At 48.7% G+C, this 19,675-nt stretch overlaps 1 protein-coding gene across 14 annotated transcripts in view; it reads left to right on the plus strand.

The window, feature by feature from the left end:
- Positions 1–19,675, plus strand: part of AOPEP (aminopeptidase O (putative)) — a 383,438-nt gene that overhangs the window by 334,970 nt on the left and 28,793 nt on the right. For all 14 annotated transcript variants that reach the window (XR_002517756.2, XM_031654785.1, XM_009189223.4 and 11 more), the window contains one exon: positions 829–945. Coding sequence is in view for 13 of the 14 variants with exons in the window: in XM_031654785.1 (XP_031510645.1) it covers positions 829–945 (117 nt within the window). In the remaining variant the exon portion in view is untranslated. The remainder of the gene's footprint in view (positions 1–828; positions 946–19,675) is intronic.

The raw sequence follows: 19,675 nt of genomic DNA on the forward strand, positions 1-19,675 counted from the left end.
CTCCAGTGCACTACAGGGCCCATCTCACAGGGCCACCAGTCCTGGCCCTGCTGCCCCGTAGCGAGTAACACGGATGAAGCGTTACACATGCTTCTCTTCATTTCTTGTATTTCGCATGCATTGTGTTTTGTTTTTGTACCACGTGAAGACTACCTCCTCTCTTTGCCCTCAACTTGTAACGTCACTTTTGACCGTTCCTGTATGAGAACTCAGGAATATGGGTGACCTGGTGTGTCTGTGTGTACAGCGGCACGTATAGTTGCATACGGCCTTTGTAGCTTTTTAATGGATCATAAGTTTATGATTCTCGTAATGGAGGGAAGACAGTTCTTTCAGTATGTACTCTTTATTTCTCAGTGTGCAGCAGGTGTATTTACAGAGCTGACGTGGTGAAAAGGGGACTGCATGCCGCATCTTATTTCTGTGAAATTTCCAGGTGTTTGCCTATAATTGGATGGCTCCTTGAACCTCTTGTCTAGGCTACATTACATTTTCTGCTGTACGTGTGCTGTAAAGGAAGAGATCCAGTAAACCACGATAATGTTTTATTAAGAGAAGCACAGTTTTGATCTGCTCTAAGTATAAAACTGAAATGATTAGTCATGGAAAACGGGGCCTAATCAGACCCCGGAATGCAGTGTCTTTGGGAATACATACAATATACACCCTGAGGAATCACAAAAGTCAGCTTCACAGCCTTTCTATGTTGCCGATATATGCTGAAAGCACCCAGGTTACCCTGGGTATGCGGTCTTCAGTCTGAACATTTGGGTTTACTTTCTCATCAGCTGAATGGCATTTTCATAGGCTGTTTGGTTTTGTCTTTAGCTTCTTCCAGACCAGCTGGTCTTGCTTCTGGAGCATCTCTTGGAGCAGAAGACCTTGAGCCACCGAACTCTGCGAAGCCTCCAGAGGACATACCAGCTCCAGGACCAGGATGCAGAGGTAACAGGAACACCCTCGGAGTTCAACCAGCACATCCCACTGTTGGTGAAGGGTGGTGATCCCATTGCAGCCCCAAACTATTGAAACCACCATTTCTGTTAGCAGAATCCCATGTGTTTGCTGTGTGAGTGAAGAACTAAGTGCGTTAATCTGATTGTACTTACGCTTCTAACCAGAGGATTTTGAGGTCTTAAAAGTGTTTCCCTCTTCTTAAATCATAAAGATGGACATAAGTCTCCTAAAGGATTGAGTGGAATGCTTTTGAGCTGTAAACTCGGGTGGGTCATTGTGTGACTGATGGTGGTGCCGTTCTGTTGCCCACGAAGGAAACTTGGCTCCGATGTGTCAGAGCTGCTTGGTTGCATTCAGTTAGGGCAGGAAAGGAGCCATGTGTAAAGGGAATTAAAACTAAATCTAGCAGCTGTGGTTGGAGAAGTCAACTGGATGCTTGCGAGAAGGCAATGTGGTATAGTCCTTAATATCTTCTACCTTATTGTGAGGAATGCAGTGTGAATCCTAAGACAAATTCCAGGGTTTTAAAAAAGTACAAAGTAGTAAATAATATATTCAGACATCTTAAGTAAAAACAAGAGCTTAAACAAAACCTCTTTTATGTAAGACTCCCCAAATGCAGAAAAGTAAGTTTGGTTTTGAACATTTTAAAACTGTGCAGTCTAGTACAGCAGCCATTAGCCATGTGTGGCTGTTAAACACTTAAATGCAGCTATTTTGAATTGAGATGCGCTGTGAGTATAAAATGCACAATGAATAGTGAAGACATTGAATGAAGAAAGACAAAATAACTTAATGTCTCCCGATTGATTATAGTGTTAGTGATATTTGGGATATATTAGGTTAAATATTATTGTAATGAATTTTATAATCATTAAAATGGAGTAATTGAGAAAAGCCCCGTTCCTTATTAACCAAAAGGTAAGATGGCCATTGTTAGGCATTTTAAAACCCCATAAACTCAAGAGTGATTGAAAAACTCCAGAGGAGACATGTAGCTTTTTACCCACCTGAGCATAGACCAGATTTGCAACTGTTGCTGTTTATTTCAGCTCTTACATTTTTGTTTATAGGAGTTTTCAAATGCCAGACTGTTATTTTTAATTAGTGCTTAAAAGACTTGCTATATATAGTCATTAGGCTGTGTTTCGATCAGGGTGGAATACCACCGAACCGCCAGGACCTGTGATGGGGATGGACAGACCAGAGGGGAGGATCAGAGCAGGCGCCGGGCACCTGTCACTTGATGTCCGGAAGCCAGGAGGTGGCCCCTTCCGTTTAGCATAAAACATGTCCTGTTCTTAACTTACAGCTCAACTTACTTGTTATATATAACCTCTTAGAACCTTTGAGAAGTAGAACAGGTTTTATTTAGTTGCTTGTTTTATACTGCGCAAACTATGTCATGGTGCTAGACAAGGCAGTCTCTTCAGCTAGAACCCTGGTGATGAGGTGCTGGGGCCTCATTACATCTTTGCTCAGTTTATATGACTAGTGTAGTCTGTGTTCATGTGATTCACAAATATTCCACTGTTCCACTAGGCATCAGGAATATAGAAATGACAGGCAAAGTTAGCTACCCTTAGGAAGCTTACATTCTTCTGAAAAGACAGTTCCTGAGTAAATGAACAAGACAGCTTGAGGCAAGAGCGGTGAAGGAGAGATACAGGATAAAGTCGGGCAAGGTTTCCCTAGATGGGGGATTCAGGCCACTCAGAGCGACCTGAAGGCAGGAGGGAGCTGACCACAGAGAGCGCAGGTGTGAACTCGGTGTGTGCCGGCACAGGGCCAGCAAGCCTTTCCCATAAAGGACCAGGCAGTTAATATTTCAGACCGTACACTTTCTGTGGCAGCTCTTCAGCCTTGTTGCTGTAGCATGAAGCTGCCATAAGTAGTATAGCAGACGTGGCTGTGTGCCAGTAAAACTTTTACGGACCTGAAACTTAAATTTGATGTAATTAGCCCATCTCCAGATAATTGTTGTTTTTATTTTCCCCGCCTTTCCTTTTTATTTATTTGGAGACAGTTCTCACTCTATTGCTCAGCCTGGAATGCAGTAGTGTGATAATAGCTCACTGCAGCCTTGAACTCCTGGGCTCAGGCAATCCTCCTGCCTCAGCCACCCAAGTAACTGGGACTACAAGCATGCGTCACCACGTGTGCTAATTTAGAAAAAGATTTTTTTTTTTTTTTTTTTTTTGAGAGATAGGGTCTCACTATGTTGGCCAGGCTTGTCTCGTACTCCTGGCCTGGAACAGTCCTTTTGCCTCAGCCTCCCACAGTGCTGGGATTACAGGTGTGAACCACCATGCCTGGCCCTTTTTCCTTTTTAAAATGATTTGGAAACATATACACCGTTCCTGGCTGCAGGCCCCATCCGTGGTTTCCTGACCCCCGTGCCGGGCCTGCAGGGTTGAGGTCGGGGATGAGCAGGAGCCAAATCAAGTGGCGAGAGGGGGGTTAGACCCTGGTGTGTGTCTGAAAAAGGTGCCTCCGCCCAAACTCTGGAGGTCCTGGCGTGTGGTTAGTTACACCGACAGCTTATCTCATTGTGAAGTTTTCTGGGGGTCCTGGCGTGTGGTTAGTTACACCGACAGCTTATCTCATTGTGAAGTTTTTTGGGGGTCCTGGCGTGTGGTTAGTTACACCGACAGCTTATCTCATTGTGAAGTTTCCTTGAAATGTCACTCAGAACCAAAAAAGCAACAGGATTTTGGCCAACCAGTTTTCTAGAAACTTTTATGAGTGAAGTGTGATTTATTACAACACTAATTAGTGGGAATTTCGTTGAATAATCATCTGTGACAGGACATTTCATGGGAGGAAGAATTGTTACTTGGTAGAAAAAGTCTCAGGGATGCCTACTGAGTTCTTGGTGCTTCTCCTGGACTAAACAAGCGAGGAGAGTCCCTTGCAGTCGCTCTCAGGGTCTCACATACGGAATAAATGCAGCCATTTGAGAGCGGGCCAGAGAGTCTGGAGTGAGGCAGGCTGTGGACTGAGCACCCTGTGGGCGCTGGGGCCCGTGTTGAATTAGGTGGCTGGTGCAGAAACACCTGCCCAGGCCGATGGGACAGGTCTCTCCTACAGTGCAGGGGTGTTTGGGACCTGGTGGGGGCAGATTTCTTTACCTGCTGTGCCCCCTGTATTTTCGAGATATGCAGAAAGGCTTCCCTTGCTCTCCCTGTGACCGAGGTGCGTATGTAAAGCTGCCTTTCCAGAAGGGAAGCCTGCCGCCTCCAGCTGCTCCTGCTCCTCATGGCAGAGCGCACGGAGGAGTTTTGTTGGCTGAGCAGCGTGTTCGGGATGTAGCGGCTGGAGGGGTCTCTACTGTGAGAACCCTATTCCATGGTTGCTTTAGCTCCTGGGCCGCCATCCCCGTCGGTCCCTCCCTGCCTCCATGTGGATGGGCCGGTACGGGCCGCCCACACAGAGAAGGAAGAAAGGAGGGACGAGATTACTGTTCACCATTCTGTGTGTGTTGCTTCTGTGTACGGCTGTGTTCACAGAGCGTCTGATCTGTTAGGGTCTGATTTTCTGAGTGTAGCACTGAGTCTGCTGTGGCTGCTTGCCAAGGGCTTTCACGTCGAGGGGTTGTGGGGCCAGGGTTCTGAATACTGTCTCGGGTTTTGCACACCTGCCTGCCCTCCGTGTGCCTGCATCACGTGATGTGAAGCCCCAGGTGTATGCTCTTCAGGGAGGCAATGCGCCCGTGTTCAGAGTGTGAAAGGAAAAGGGCTCGAGGACAGACAGAGTGAGAGCATGGGTGGAGTAGGCAGACTACCCCAGGCCACCTGCTGCCTTGCCACCCTCTGCAGGGCGGGCACAGGCAGTGCTCCTTGGTGCTCCTTGGCCTGGAGCGTGAAGCTGACCTCAAAGTCAGCCATCTTGTATGTAGCAAGCCTCAGGCCTGTGGGTGGACGCTAGGCTACTGCAGCCAGCACGGAAAATGAGCCGAAGGGCAATCCAGTCCACAGAAGCACCTTGTCCCTCTGCAGTTTTTGAGTATATTTCTCATATAGCCATAAAAGTTTAAAAAATATAGTTGACAGCTAACTCTGGAAACAAAAGATGTTATCTAAGATCCCTTTTTAAGTAACACATTTCCTGCCCGCCTTAGCAGGTCTCTTAAGCTGTAAAAGTAGCTACCCGTGGCAGTGAGGTGAGGATCCGCGGACCTTGGCTCTCTGACCTCTTTCCCCAGGAACTCCGTGACTGACCTTCAGGCAGCAGCATCTCTGCAGACTCCACCGAGCGCTTTCCGGCTGCGGCTGCGCCTTGGGACGGGCTTCCCCAGCGCCGTCTTGCTGGTGGCCACGGTTCCGAAAGGCCCGTGCTGCCACATGCCTTGCCTTCAGTCTGGTTGATACGCTGAGTGAGAACGTTAGTTTTCTGGGAGAAGTTGTTAGTAGCACCCGTTCTTCCCTTCCCTGTGTGGGGGAAATAGTGTCGATTGAAAGGAAGAGGACTCCTGGATTGGATTGGAGCAAGGAAGTGTGGGTGTCGTGTGTTGTGACTGTCTTCCCGGGGGTGCCACTTCGCTGGAGGTCTCCCGTCACGGTCTGGCCCTCGTGCCTGGACCCACGTGCTCGTGTGCACGTGAGCGGCTCTTTCTGCTGACTGGCAGCAGCTAATTGACAAAAGGCAGTTTAAAAAAAAAAATCTCATTTAGTAAGGTGTCTGCATAGAGTGGGGTAGCTAGAAAAAGATTGTTAACGTTTAGAGGCCACCCTGAGCCAGCTGTACTCTCCCGAAGTGCCGAAGAATGTAACCTTGGGAGGCTCTACTCTTTGATGTAGAATTGCAGACTAAACTAGTAGGAGCAAGTGAATGTGAGGAAACAGATTGTAAGAACATACCTGTTTCAGCACTCATCCGGCTGCCTTCCAGGATGGAAAGGACACTCAAGGTTGATTGGAAATGGAAAAAACGTCCAGCATCACAGGCCTGTCCCGTAGCATGGGAGGTAGCTGAAAAGGCCCTGCAGACCCTGTCTAATGGCTCTGGGTCTCCTCTACCTCCTTTTTGTTTGTTTGAGATGGAGTCTTGCTCTGTCGCCCATGCTGGAGTGCAGTGGCACAATCTCGGCTCACTGCAACCTCCACCTCCCAGGTTCGAGCAGTTCTGCCTCAGCCTCCCAAGTAGCTGGGATTACAGGAGCCGCCACCACGCCCAGCTAAGTTTTTGTATTTTTAATAGAGACAGGGTTTCACCATCTTGGCCAGGCTAGTCTCGAACTCCTGACCTTGTGACCCACCTGCCTTGGCTTCCCAAAGTGCTGGGATTACAGGCGTGAGCCACCGCAATCGGCCTCCTCTGCCTCTTTTGATGCACTGTACACAAGCTGGTATTTATCTTAATATGTTGTTACTAATACATTGTTACTCATTGTTTACTTGGGAAGAAAAAACCATAGCATTTATTTGCAGTCCAGAGGTGGAAGTTGTGACTCCAGCAACACAATCGTATGACAGCTGTAATGCTCACTTCTGAATTTCATTTGGGCCAAAAGCGTCGTTCTGTGGTTCGAGCACTTAATGATTAATGGAGCTCTAGAGGGACTTACCAGAGGGCAAGGATTGAAGGTTTAACAGTTGTTACATCTCCAGATTCTAAAGTTGATCCATCGCTGTGGTTCTGTGCCTGCCTGTCAGTGCTCGCACTCTGTCCAGTGGTTCTGTGCCTGCCTGTCAGTGCTCGCACTCTGTCCAGTGGTTCTGTGCCTGCCTGTCAGTGCTCGCGCTCTGTCCAGTGGTTCTGTGCCTGCCTGTCAGTGCTCACACTCTGTCCAGTGGTTCTGTGCCTGCCTGTCAGTGCTCACACTCTGTCCAGTGGTTCTGTGCCTGCCTGTCAGTGCTCGCACTCTGTCCAGTAGAGATGACTTGCAGCTTCTGCTTTGGAGATGTGAAGTGTTCCGGAGCGTCTTTTCCCTTCTCTTCTCCGCTTCTCCTGCTGGCTGCCCTTGGTGCAGGCGGAGTCCAGGGCCTCCTCACTCAGCCAGCTGGCTCACCACGTCATCGTCCAGCATTGTCAGGAGGCACCAGTGGAACAGAGCCCTACAAGGCAGGTTTTCAGATTGAACATGAAAAAGGGCACCATTGTGGAGTGTCGGAGTAGTGTGTGCAATTAGTGAAGTGCTCTTATGGGGTAAAATACAAGGAACCAGGTCCCCCCGGGGGTCCCGAGAGGGCAAGTTGACACTTGCCACCTCCACCTGGCAACCCACAGAATCTCAGCATTAGGCTGTTTCTCACAGTGTCATTACAGGGACAGGGGTCTGGCTTAACTGGCCCCTTGATGCCATCAACCTTAGGTTGCAGATCAAGAGGCCAGATACCGATGAATCTGAACTTTACAACATGGCCTGTGAACAGTGTGACTTCAGGTTTTTAGAAAGCCGAGACCATGCTTGTGAGGGTCTCCCTTTGACAGCATTATTTGACAGGCTGTCCCTTTGACAGAGCATTATTCCTTTTCTAGAGTTTAAAAGGTGGCTGGGTATAGACTGAGAAAAGGGATTAGGGTAATTTTTTCTTGTTGCTTTAGACATATCTTTTTAAACCATCTACTTTTTATGATAGGAGAAAGAGTAGAGTTCTTACGTAACTCTGGTTTTATTTGTGTATTTTTTCTTTGTCGTATTTGGTTTATGAAACATTTAATCGATGCTTCAGAACATTCCTTCAAAGTCAGAATGGTCTATCTCTCAGTACATCTTTCTTAGGGTTTTCTCTCTGTTGTTCAGTTCAGTGCCTCTGGAACTTTCCTGTGGGAAGCCTGCAACAGCATCTCCCCTGTTATACTGTCATAAAGGGATTTTTTTTTTTTTTTAATAAAGCTCATCTAAAATCACAAAGAACTTTCTTTTTTAGATTAATAATTTCCTGTGTTGTTCCTGAAGCTAGGGATTGTGTTTTGTTTACCGTGAATTTATAGCAAATGAAAGTAAAGAGAAAAGCGAGCCATGAACAGCATAATCTGGCTAATTTTTCTTAAATGGTCAGCTTAGCGTTTATCTGTTAAAAGAGGGGAGGGCATTTAATAGGTGGTTTTTAGCTGCAGGTTCAGCCAGACTTTGTTAGAAAAGTCAGTGGTTGCGGAGTGTCCCTGCCGTCTTGCACAGGGTTCAGCAGCAGGTCCACGGTCACAGACTTCTGAGGATGGGAGGGCCTCTGCGTTTGCTCCATGGGACGCTCTCCAGTCTGTATAGATTTTCTCAGAAAGATGGAGATGGAGATGGAGATTTACACATTTTCTGGGGTCTAAGTAGCAGTGCCCTGATACTGTTCTTCCCGTATAGCCAGGAAAACAGCAGCATCTCAGTTCATTTTGTGTCCAAAGGTTTCTCGAGTGGCATTAGTGCATTGGGCTTTAATTGGTGCCTCTGGGTTCTTTACAGCACAGTCAGTAGTTTACATACGTTTATATCAGATTTCTGTTCTGAAACCCACACTAAAAACCACACAATTTTCTTTGAACACTGCCATCTCTTTTTACAATTGTAAACTGAGCCCATATTCACATTTAAAGCATACCTTAAATACCCTGAAAGAGAGGGCTCACTTTACCACAGCGCTCAGCATAGCTTTCCAGGTGGCATTTCTTCCTTCCGGTGCCTTTCCTGTGCACCGTCTCTGCTCTCTAGAACGGTGGCACACCAGGATGTGAGAGGTGGATCTGTCCGGCCTTCAGGCTGTGAGAACCTCGCAGCACAGATAGGGTGTGGGCTCTACCCCTCGTGTTCGGGCCGCTCGCACGGAGTCAGCTTGCGGAAGCACGTTCCCAGGCCCGCTCTGCGTGTCAATGGTGGAGTTTTGTGTGGATGGGAGGGTATGAAATTTAGAACATAAACACAGTAGAGATCAGCTAAACTTCGTAGGGTGGCACTAAAAATGATTTTTAGGCTGTTCAGTCTCTGCATATTGCTTTGCTGCAACCTTGAACCGCATGGAGCTGTGTTCGGTAGACCACCTGGTTTTGTCCATCCGCGGGTGGAAGCAGATGCCCAGGCTGGGCACAGGAAGTTCCCAGGCGCTGAGGGAACCAGCCACCAGGAGCAGCCCACAACTGACCCTCCCCCATGGCCTCGGCTCTCAGGGCACCGGTCGCTTTTCTCCAGCAGACCGCGTGGAATTGTGCCTTTCGCCAAAACAGCCGTTCTGAACTCGGCCTTTAGGGTGAGGGGTAGTTGTTTTTAATGACTTTTGAGCTATACTTCACAGAGCATGTTCACCCATTTTGAAGTATACAAGTCAGTCGTTTTTAATATATTCACAGAGTTGTACAACCGTCACCTCAATTACTTGTAGAACATTTTATCATCCCCAAAAGAAACCCAGTGCCCTTTGGCTGCATCCCTAGCTCCCCAGTCCTGGGCAAGCACTCATTCTTCTGTCTCTGTGGATTTGCCTGTTCTGGGCCTTCACATAAATGGAATTATATGTAATATTTGGTCTTTCGTGACTGGCTTCTTTTGACTTAGCATAATGTTTTTGGGGATCATCCTTCTTTGTAGCATATATAATTACGTCATTCATTTTTCCTGCCAAATATTTTGAGTCATGTGGATGGACGGCATTTGTTTCTCCGTGCGCCAGTGATGGACATGGATGGTGTTTCCGCTTTTAACTGCTGTGAAGAATGCTGCTGTGAGCACGTGTGTGTAAGGTTTTGTGTGGACATACGCTTTCACTTCTCTTAGGTATATTCCTAGGAGTAGAATTGCTGGATTGTGTGGTAACCCTTGTTTAACCTTTTGAGGAACTGCCAGTGTGTTTGCTACTATGGCTGGACCATCTTCCATTTTCTGTAGCAGTGAGTATGGGTTCGGGCTCCGCCAGCACTTGTCACGGTCCGTCTTTGTGATTTTAGCCACCCTGTTGGGCGTGACTTGGACCCCACTGTCGTCGTCATTGCTTTTTTTCCCCTGTTGACCATTTGCATATCTTCTTTGGAGAAAGGTCTAGCAAGACCTTTTGCTCATTTTTAAATTGGTTTGTCTTTGTATTACTGAGTTATAATAGTTCTCTATATAGTCTAGATACAAGCTCCTTATCAAATACAGTTTGCAAAAATATTCTCTTATTCTTTGGGTTGTCTTTTCATTTTGATGATGGTATCCCTTGAGGTCTAAAGATTTTAACTTTTTTTTTTTTTTTTTTTGAGACAGAGTCTGGCTCTGTCGCCCAGGCTGGAGTGCAGTGGTGTGATCTCAGCTCACTGCAAGCTCCGCCTCCCGGGTTTAGCCATTCTCCTGCCTCAGCCTCCCGAGTAGCTGGGACTACAGGCGCCCGCCACCTCGCCCGGCTAGTTTTTCTTTTTCTTTTTATTTTTTGTATTTTTTAGTAGAGATGGGGTTTCACCGTGTTAGCCAGGATGGTCTCAATCTCCTGACCTCATGATCCGCCCGTCTCGGCCTCCCAAAGTGCTGGGATTACAGGCGTGAGCCACCGTACCTGGCCTTAAAGATTTTAACTTTAATGAAGTCCAGTGTATCTCCTTTGTTTTGTTGAAAATCATTGCCAGGGTCATGAAAATTTATGCCTATGTCTTTCCGAAAAGCTGTGTAGTTTTAGTTCTTTGGTCTCTGGAGTTTATTTTTAAGAGCCTGTTTCTCTAGCTCTTGAAGACAAGGGTATCAGAAGAAATGGCCACTGAGAAGAGAAGGGGAGGGAAGGCTGAGTCTTTCGTGGAGTAAAGCATGGTGTGGCTGGAAGCTGGCGGGGCTCAGGATGCCCCTGCGAGTGGTGGGTTTCTTGTCCTCCTTTAAGCGTCAGTGTGCGTGGCCCTTCTTAGGGAGCTCTCTATGACCACACTCCTGCCGCAGCCCCGTGCACTCCCTGTGCCTCATGCACCCTTTCCTGGCATTTGTCACCAACATGAGTCTACACTTGCTGGTTTACTGGATTTTTCTTAAACTTCCTACTGAACTGTAAGCCTCTAGAGGGCAAGTGCTTATCTGTTTTAGTCACCATTTTATCCTCAGTGCCCAGTCGACTTACTTGTTGGAGAATGATGTTTCCTGGATTTCATGTCTGACACAGCAAGGTGCTGGGAGAGAGTCAGCCATCCCTCAGACTTGGGGAGGCCCTCCAGGCTGAATTCACCTCCAGAGAAAGCGAGGGAAGGGGACAGATGTCCCCAGAGCTCATCAGAGGAGGTAACCATGGTCACTGTTTCTGCCAGCAGTAAGAGTCCTTTTCAGCTGTGAGTTCTTGTCAACAGATTGGAGAAAGAAGGTGGAGTGTATTATTTTCTAATTTCAGGATTACGTATTGAGATGGACAGCCATTCAGTGAGCAGTCTCAGTATGGAAGGAAGGCAAACTGTGCCGTATTTCAAAGTGGACCCCACGTGGGCTCCCACATTGTACTTTTTGGAGCCTTTAATAGCACGAATGTTATTTAAAAGAGCCTATTTGGAGGAAAATAAGCATTCCACGTTTTCAAAAGTAGTTAAGATTTGTCCAAGACCACACAAGTGAGCAAGGTTGCCTCTTTTGTCATACTTGATGTTCGTATTTGACGTCAGTGTTTGATGCTTGTCATCACTCTTGACCCTCACCGTGATCTCCATGTGCATGTCGAGTGTGATGGCCCTGGCAGCACTTGAGATGCCCCCCATTTTGCACATTGCTGCCGCTTTCGCTCTACCTGGTGAGATGTAGACAAGAGCTGTAGGAACTGACTCCAGCAAGGGCAGTGAGAGCCTCCAGTACTTCATTTGTCCTCTTAACCCTGTGCCTAGGAATTGACTAACCTGGCTTTGTGGCAGCAAATAAAGTAACTTTTAATTTCCTTTAGTTTAAAAAATAACATTCAGATTGCAGCCCTTCGGAAATAAGGAGCAGAAAAGGCTGAGAGAGAAAAGAAAAGAATGAAAACACAAGCGTGGACAGCCCTGATGTGATCACCGCACAGTGAGAGGTTCTTTTCCTCCTTTGTGGGACCGCGCAGGTCGGCGGCCTCCACCGCTCCGGAAGCCCCCGGGGCAGTGCCCCCCGGAATGCCGTCTGCCTCGTGGCCCCTCCGCAGAGACCCCTTACCAGCCAGGCAGCCCACTGTAAAGCCAAGTTCAATCTCATTTAAGGACACAAATTGACAAAGCAGGTTTGTTTATTGCAGGGTAGACTTATTAACTTAGAAAAGCCATGAGCCCTGGTCTTTCTGTTTACAGAAATAAAATGGAACTCTAAATGAGGTTTAATGGGCTTCCCAGATCATGTTCCCTGGACAGATTTTTTTTTTTCCTTCTTCAGTAAATTTGAAAATCAAAAGGACTGAAAAGAAAGGGGAGTGCTTCCTGTTATAAATAGGACTAGTGGCATTCTGCATAGCATTTTATAGCCTCTAACTGTGCATTGTAATTTCAGAGTAGCCGAAAAGCATTCCAAGTTTTCGAAAGTGGTACATTCACTCAGAAGCATTTATCAAGCATGTACTATGTGCTGGGCGTTGCGACAGGCCCAAAGATGGCCCAGAGGCCTGTGCGCTCCCCAGACTTGCATGATACTGTAAATAATACAACAGACTAGCGGAGAAGGACGTGGCAGTGCAGAGAGCAGTGGAAGCTGGGAAGGCTGCAAGCCCGACTCTGAGAGTGGCCGGTGGGGGCACGTTGGAAGCTGGTCTCTGGGCTACAGAGGTGAGCTGGGAGATGTGGATGCGTCAGATCACTCAGAGTGAACCTGGGCCTGCTGGATGAGCTATGGCCGTTGCAATGCCGTCTAGTGTCACAGCAGACTTCCTTTGCCCCCGTCTGCTGGCCCCAGCATAACTTTCTTGTTAAAAGGCTGAAGGCTACTAGGACATACCTGAGACTTTGTAGTGTCATCGGAAGACGGAAAGACAGTGAGCTGTAGTGTATGAACAGAAGGGCACCATGCCAGTCAATGCAACAGTGGCAAGCAGAGAGAAGGAAAAACCCAAAGTAATATACAGGTCAAGCCTCCCCTACCCAAGATGCTTGAGACCAGAAATGTTTCAGATTTCAGATTTTTTTGTCAGTTATTAGGATATTTGTATTATACTTAACTGGTTGTTTCCCAAATCTGAAAATCCAAACTTTTTGAGTGCTGACATGACCCGCCCACGGCCCCCTGCCCCCGTGCGCACACATGCACACACACTCATGCGCGCACACACAGACAAAATGCTCACTGCAGCAGTTCAGATTTTGGATTTTTGAATTTGGGATACTGAATAAGTATCTGTATTGATTGTTGCTGTTGGAAAGATCAAAATTGAATTTGACATGATTGGCTAGAATTTCATGTACACTGGATTCCGTATTTGTGTATAGTCATCTGCTTATAATTTTTAAATGTTTAAAAATAAAGCAACGAAAGCAGCTACCAGAAGGAGCCCTATGTGCTTTTCTAAGCATGGTGACGAGCGTGCACCAAACTGAATCCTGGCTCCAGGACTGCCGTGGAAGACAGCGGGGGCCGTTCCTGTCTCTGGTCTTGATGGTCTTTGGTGGTGGCACTGCGGCTCTCGGAACCAAGTTGGGTGAACTGGCTCATCCGCTCTGTCTCGCTCCTGTAGCCACGTCTGCTCAGGCCCTGGTGGATGCAGCTGATTTTCCAGGCACAGATTTTCTTTAAGACACTGGTTTTCAGACTCTGTCTCCGATATTGGGGTACTCTAAAGACACAGTACCCCTTTTTAATGAGTCTGACTCAGGATGAATGCCAGAGCATGTTTCTTTGTATAGGGGAATTTGACCTGCAGAGGGAGGAATAAGGACCAGCGTTTAGGAGCACCCTGGATTTTCTGGTGGCGCCGTGCTAAAGCTGGCCCACACCCACTCACAGGGCCATTGTTCACCTTTTGCCTCATCTCTGTGTTGAGCGACATCGTGTTGGTGGATGCTGGGGGGCAAACACCAGTATACCACCGTGTATGCTGTGCTCTGGGAGCCATAGCGTGGACACCCGTTCTAGAGCAAGGATCAGCCAACCCCAGCCTGAGCCTGTGCAGCCCACTGCCTGTTCTTGTAAATAATGTTTTATCCAAAGGCAGCCATGCCATGCCCACGTATTTACATGTTATCTAAGGCTGCTTTGACCAAAAAGCCAAAAATGCTCAACATCTGGCTCTTGAAAGAAAAAATTTACCAGCCTGTGTTCTAGAGCTTACCAGGACTCTGGTTCTGAAACATGAAGATATCTTGAGTTAAAAAGAGATTAGGGGCCAGGCTCATGCCTGTAATCCCAGCACTTTGGGAGGCTGAGCCTAGGAGTTCTTGTATTTTTTATAGAGACAGGGTGCCACTATTATCCAGGCATAGTGGCACGCACCTGTAGTTCCAACTACTTGGGAGGCTGAGGTGGGAGGATCACTTGATCCCAGGATTTGGAAGCTGCAGTGTGCCACGATCATGCCATTGCACGGCAGCCTGAGCAGCAGAGTGAGACTCTGTCTTTAAAAAGATTATTTTTAAGAAGAGATTAGAGTGGTTCAAGTTGTGAGGAAGCTTCAGCAGCTTTTCTATTTCCAAGAAAAAAGCAATCAAATAAGGCGGAGCCCCCTTCACCGTATCCTAGTTAAAATTATGGACATAGAGACGTGCCCGTTGTCATGGGACCTGTGTTCCGAATCCGAGGTGTGGTTTCTGAGCGGCCCTCCTGGGCGTCTGCCGTTTTTCTAGCGTTGCGGGAAGTCGGAGGCGCAGGCTCTCCCCTCCGCACTGTGTTTCTGAGCCTTCGGAGTTCAGCTCCACGGAACCTCTTGGGTAGTGTGTGATAAGTTTCCTGCAAAGGCAGAAGTGGCGTCTGGCTGGGGCTGAGGCTGGGCCAAGGCTCAGGGAGCCATCTTTACAAATGGTTTGCAAGATTCCCCGGTGCCTGTCCCTGGGGCCCCTCCCAGGAGACGGCCTGAAAAGCCCCAGCTCTTCCCAGGCCCTTACTGCTCCTGGGACTCCCCTGCTCCCTCTGCTGTCCTGCTGCGAGTCTCAGACCCGGCCCAGGCTTTTCCTCAGCCAAGTGGTTCCTTCCTCCTGTCTGGTGCCAGCCCAGCCTGTCTGTGGTGCTCCCTGCACGCTGGCACTCTTCTGACCCCCATCCTGGGGAGCTGGAGCTGGAGTGGGGTCTGGTCAGAGCAGCTTGCCTGAGCCGACAAGGGTCCAGCCTGGAGCATCGGGCTCTGGAAGCCAAGCTGGTGTGCAGGTTTTCACACTGTGAGGGAGTCAAGACACAGTGGGTCATGAAATCAATCTAGTAGGTCACCAACCAGCATTTTAAAAAAGGAAAGAAGAGGCCAGGCACGGTGGCTCACACCTGTAATTCCAGCAGTTTGGGAGGCTGACGTATGTGGACCATTTGAGGTTAGGAGTTCGAGACCAGCCGGGCCAACATGGTGAAACCCTGTCTCTACCAAAAATACAAAAAAATTAGCTGGGCCTGGTGGCACATGTCTCTGTTGCCAGCTACTCTGGAGGCTGAGGAAGGAGAATTGCTTGAACCCGGGAGGCAGAGGTTGCAATGAGCCGAGATCGCACCACTGCACTCCAGCCTGGGCGACAAAGTGAGACTCGGTCTCAAAAAACAAAACGAAGAGAATAAAAATACCAGACTGCATTGCGTGTTGTGAGGGAAAGCGTTGGAAAAGAACACTTTGATTTCAGTGTGTGTCTGTGTGTTCTAGATATACACATTTGTGGATACGTCTGCACACATAAGTATGCGTACGTGTTTGTACTGACCATCACTCTGCCCCGCGCCATTTCCCGGTGCCTGTCGTGCAGTTGGCTGCCATGAACATGCTTGGGATCAGTGAGCCCCATCCTCATAGCCAGCATCTGTGTGTGTGCTTCCTTCCACGTGCCTTTTGGATACCCAGACTGCGTGTCTGCTCAGGCCTCCCAGGTGGCTCAGGCCTGTACCACAGACATACCCCGTTCTACCCCAGTGAGTGGTCTCTTACTGGGGTAGGGTCCACGATCCTGGAACCATTACTTGGATTCCTTGAGAACTTTAATTGTCTACGTCAGATATGTGCCTGCTGTGAATTGGCCTCCACATACCTGCCCTTCATTCTTCTCACCCTGGATTCCAAGACCCTCCCACCTGCACCCAGCCTCGAAGATCCAGCGGTGTGGAGCACTCCTGGGAGAATGTTGAAATCTTTGCTGTCATTACCCTGTGTTCATGGAGGCTTTGGAAGCCTGAAAAGTGCTGCAGTCCCTTTCCAGCAGTGTAAGTGGCACCTCTGTGTTAAACCGCACCTGTACACTGAGTGAGGGCAGCACCCTCATTTTTTTCTGTTTAGCGTGCCCCATAAGCAGAAAACTTTGAAAAGCAGATTTTCAAAGTAATTTTTATTGGACTAAAGTATTCGAGTGCACACCTGTGTGTTGTGCACGTCACCTTCACTGTGATGACATGGAAAGGATCCAGGGACCCAGATGCCCCTTCTTGTGAGAGCCGTGCTGATTTATTCCATATGTGAGCTCTCGCCCATCTCCGGCAGGCCAGGAGGCCAGCCAGGCCCAGGCCACACCTGCTCTTCCCCTCCCAGGCCACCTGCTTGTCTGCCACCCAGCGTCAGCACCAACAGCGGCAGAGAGAAGAGATGAGCACGTCCTTGGTAGGCGAGGTGTCGGGTGCTTGAGAGGCTGGCACCAAGGCAGAGGCGTGGGTGCTGCAGGTGTCCAGGACCCTGTGCTCATACTGCCACGGGCAGCTCTGGTCTCACTTCTCCATGCCGTGTCCCTGTTTCCCTTCTGCCGTCTTGTTCTTTCTCCACTTGCCCACTCTCCTTCCCCCCCACACCTACTTGATCATTTTCCTCCCTCGCCCCGTTGGTCAGGGTCTGGGGTCTGTGTAAGACTGAAATATGTGCCGACTCTAGGCTCTCGGTGATTCCTGACATGCATTTGGAGTGACTTGATGAATTTTAGTCACGGTTTTAAAGGTCCTTAAATTTTTCATCTATATTAAAAAATGTGAATATTTAAAGTGTACCATTTGATTACTTCTGGCATATGTACCCATGAAACATTAAACTGAAGAGAACTGAGAAGCCATAGGAAGAAGAAAATAGATAAACTCAACTGTATGCAATTAAGAAATACAAGCAAAACCACCATGAACAAAGTCAGAAAGACAGATTAACAAACCTGGACAAAGCTGCAGTTTTATCAGAGAGGAGCTAATTTCCCTAGTATTCAAACACTCAACAGATTAACTAGAAAAAGCCAGTGATCCAATAGGAAAAACATGGGAAAGAATATGAATAGACAGTTACTAGAAAGGATTTTATGCGCATGAAAAAACTGCTGGGGCGTGGTGGCTCATGCCTATAATCCCAGCACTTTGGGAAGCTTAAGGTGGGATGATGGCTTGAGCCCAGGAGTTTGAGACCAACCTGGGCAAAGAGACCCCATTGCTGCAAAAAGTAATTTGAAAAAAGATTAGCTGGGTGTGGTGGTACATGCCTGTAGTCCTAGCTGCTTGGGAGGCTGAGCCCAAAGGATCCCTTGAGCCTGGGAGGTGGAGTCTGCGGTGAGCCACTGCAACCTGGATGACAGAACAAGGCCCTACCTCAAACAAACAAAAGAAAAGAAAACAGCCATACTCAACTGGTAATAGAATGCCTAAGCTGCCCGATGGGAATGGGGGCTCCCTCGTTCCTCCTGCAACCCCTCCCAGGCTCTAGCTCTCTCTGTTCCGGAAACAGCCTCCCATCTCTTCAGGCCAGTGGGTAGCTGCCGCTTCCATGGTCTCTGGTACTTCACCGTACCTGGCTGGTGTCCATAATACTGTCCCCAACCTCCTAATTAGTCCCTTCCTCAAGTTCTCTCTCAATTAAAAAACGAAGGACCTCATGGACACCATTTTTCACTTATCAAAAGTTTGATGATTCAGTAGTGGTGATGGTTCAGGAAAGTGGGGTCTCACATCGATTTTGGCAGGAGTGTAAATTGCTGCACCCTCATGGAAGGCAATTTAGGAGTCTCTCAAAGTGAAGACGTACACCCTGAACCGGACACGCCACATCTGGGGAGTAGCACCCAGCTACGCTCGGGGCACGGGCTGACAGCACCTCATGTTACATTGCATCAGAGGCGGTTTGTCTTTCCTGTTAGGATGTGAACAGTGTCTGCCTGTCAGGGTCTCGCTAATCATAGAAATATGTGGAGTATCACAGACGACCCTGCAACCATTAATACAGGGAATGGGAAGTCTCTGCCTGCACTCACGAGAATCATAAGTCAAGATATTCTGTTAAAGATCAGTGTAATTGTGTAAAGTAAATCTATATTTTTATCAGGGTACAGAGGAATGCAATCCATGAAGTTATCTTTGTTAGAAGGAAAAGGAAAAACACATTGTGTGTAAAACACGTTGGCACAGTGGCCACCTCCACAGTAGGGACTGAAGACAGTCCCTGGGGACAGGGATGAGGGGAAGGCCTTACAGTATCTTGTGCATTAATCAGAAAAAAGAATTCTAAAAAGCTGGGAAATAGAAACTGACTTGTTTTGGGGTGTGATTCATTTGCTGATCGGTGTCTCTCTGGTTGGGTCTAAAATGAAAGTTACATTTTTCCCCTATCCCTATCCCCAGCTGCACTTTGTCCCGTCTCCTAGGGAGCCAAGCCCTTACCCTAATTTCAGATTTAAAGTTCAGATCTCCAGTGCAGTCTAGGCTTGGGGTAGCCTGTGGCTGGGGAAGGGTCTGATGAGGTTCTCCTGCTGCCTTCCAGGCCTGGGGAGGAGTGGGGGAGGGGACACTCTTAGCAGGTGCCTCTGACCCTCACAGCTGCTCACCTGCAGACGGCCACAGCTGGCTCTCCCCCGGAGCCCGGGTCATGCGCTCCTGCCAGCATCTGCTTTGCTAGGCCCGGGACGGCACAGTGCTGTGGCTCTGGGGGAGCCTGGGCCAGCCTCCAGCACTCCCCCGGCTCCCAGACAGGGTGGGAGCAGAGAGGCAGCCAGTGTGGCTTTCACCCCTGAAAAGCAGGCTCCTTCCTAACTGTGCAGAGAAGACAACTGCTTGGGTCCACAGGGCGGCCGGTCTCCCCGCCAGGTGCTGTGGGGAGGCTGGGGGCCGGAAGACACAGTGAGGGGTGCCCGCTGGTGCCAGGCACTGTCCTGGGAGCATGCAGCGTTCTGTTTGTTTTTATTCTGACGGAGGACATTACAGACAGACCTGTTGACCAGCCTCGTTAATAAATTAAGAAATAAGGCCGGGCGCGGTGGCTCAAGCCTGTAATCCCAGCACTTTGGGAGGCCGAGACGGGCGGATCACGAGGTCAGGAGATCGAGACCATCCTGGCTGACACGGTGAAACCCCGTCTCTACTAAAAAAAATACAAAAAACTAGCCGGGCGTGGTGGCGGCGCCTGTGGTCCCAGCTACTCGGGAGGCTGAGGCAGGAGAATGGCGGGAACCCGGGAGGCGGAGCTTGCAGTGAGCTGAGATCCGGCCACAGCACTCCAGCCTGGGCGACAGAGCAAGACTCCGTCTCAAAAAAAAAAAAAATAAATAAATAAATTAAGAAATAAGAGCAGACCTCTAGACTGCACAGCTGTCCTCTGGCGGGCACAATGTGGAGCTCTGGCCCCAGCTCCCTGGCCGTGGGGCTTTCCTGCCTTCTCGCTGCGAGGAGCTTGCTGTAGGAGGCGGAGCATCTTTCACGACCATGAAGCCCCTCGGCGGTCTGGAGACGGATATTCTGTCAGGGCTCCTTCGGAGATACTGCAGGGCTTCAGTG

The sequence above is a fragment of the Papio anubis genome, chromosome 13, assembly GCF_008728515.1.
Source record: "Papio anubis isolate 15944 chromosome 13, Panubis1.0, whole genome shotgun sequence".
NCBI lineage: Eukaryota > Metazoa > Chordata > Mammalia > Primates > Cercopithecidae > Papio > Papio anubis.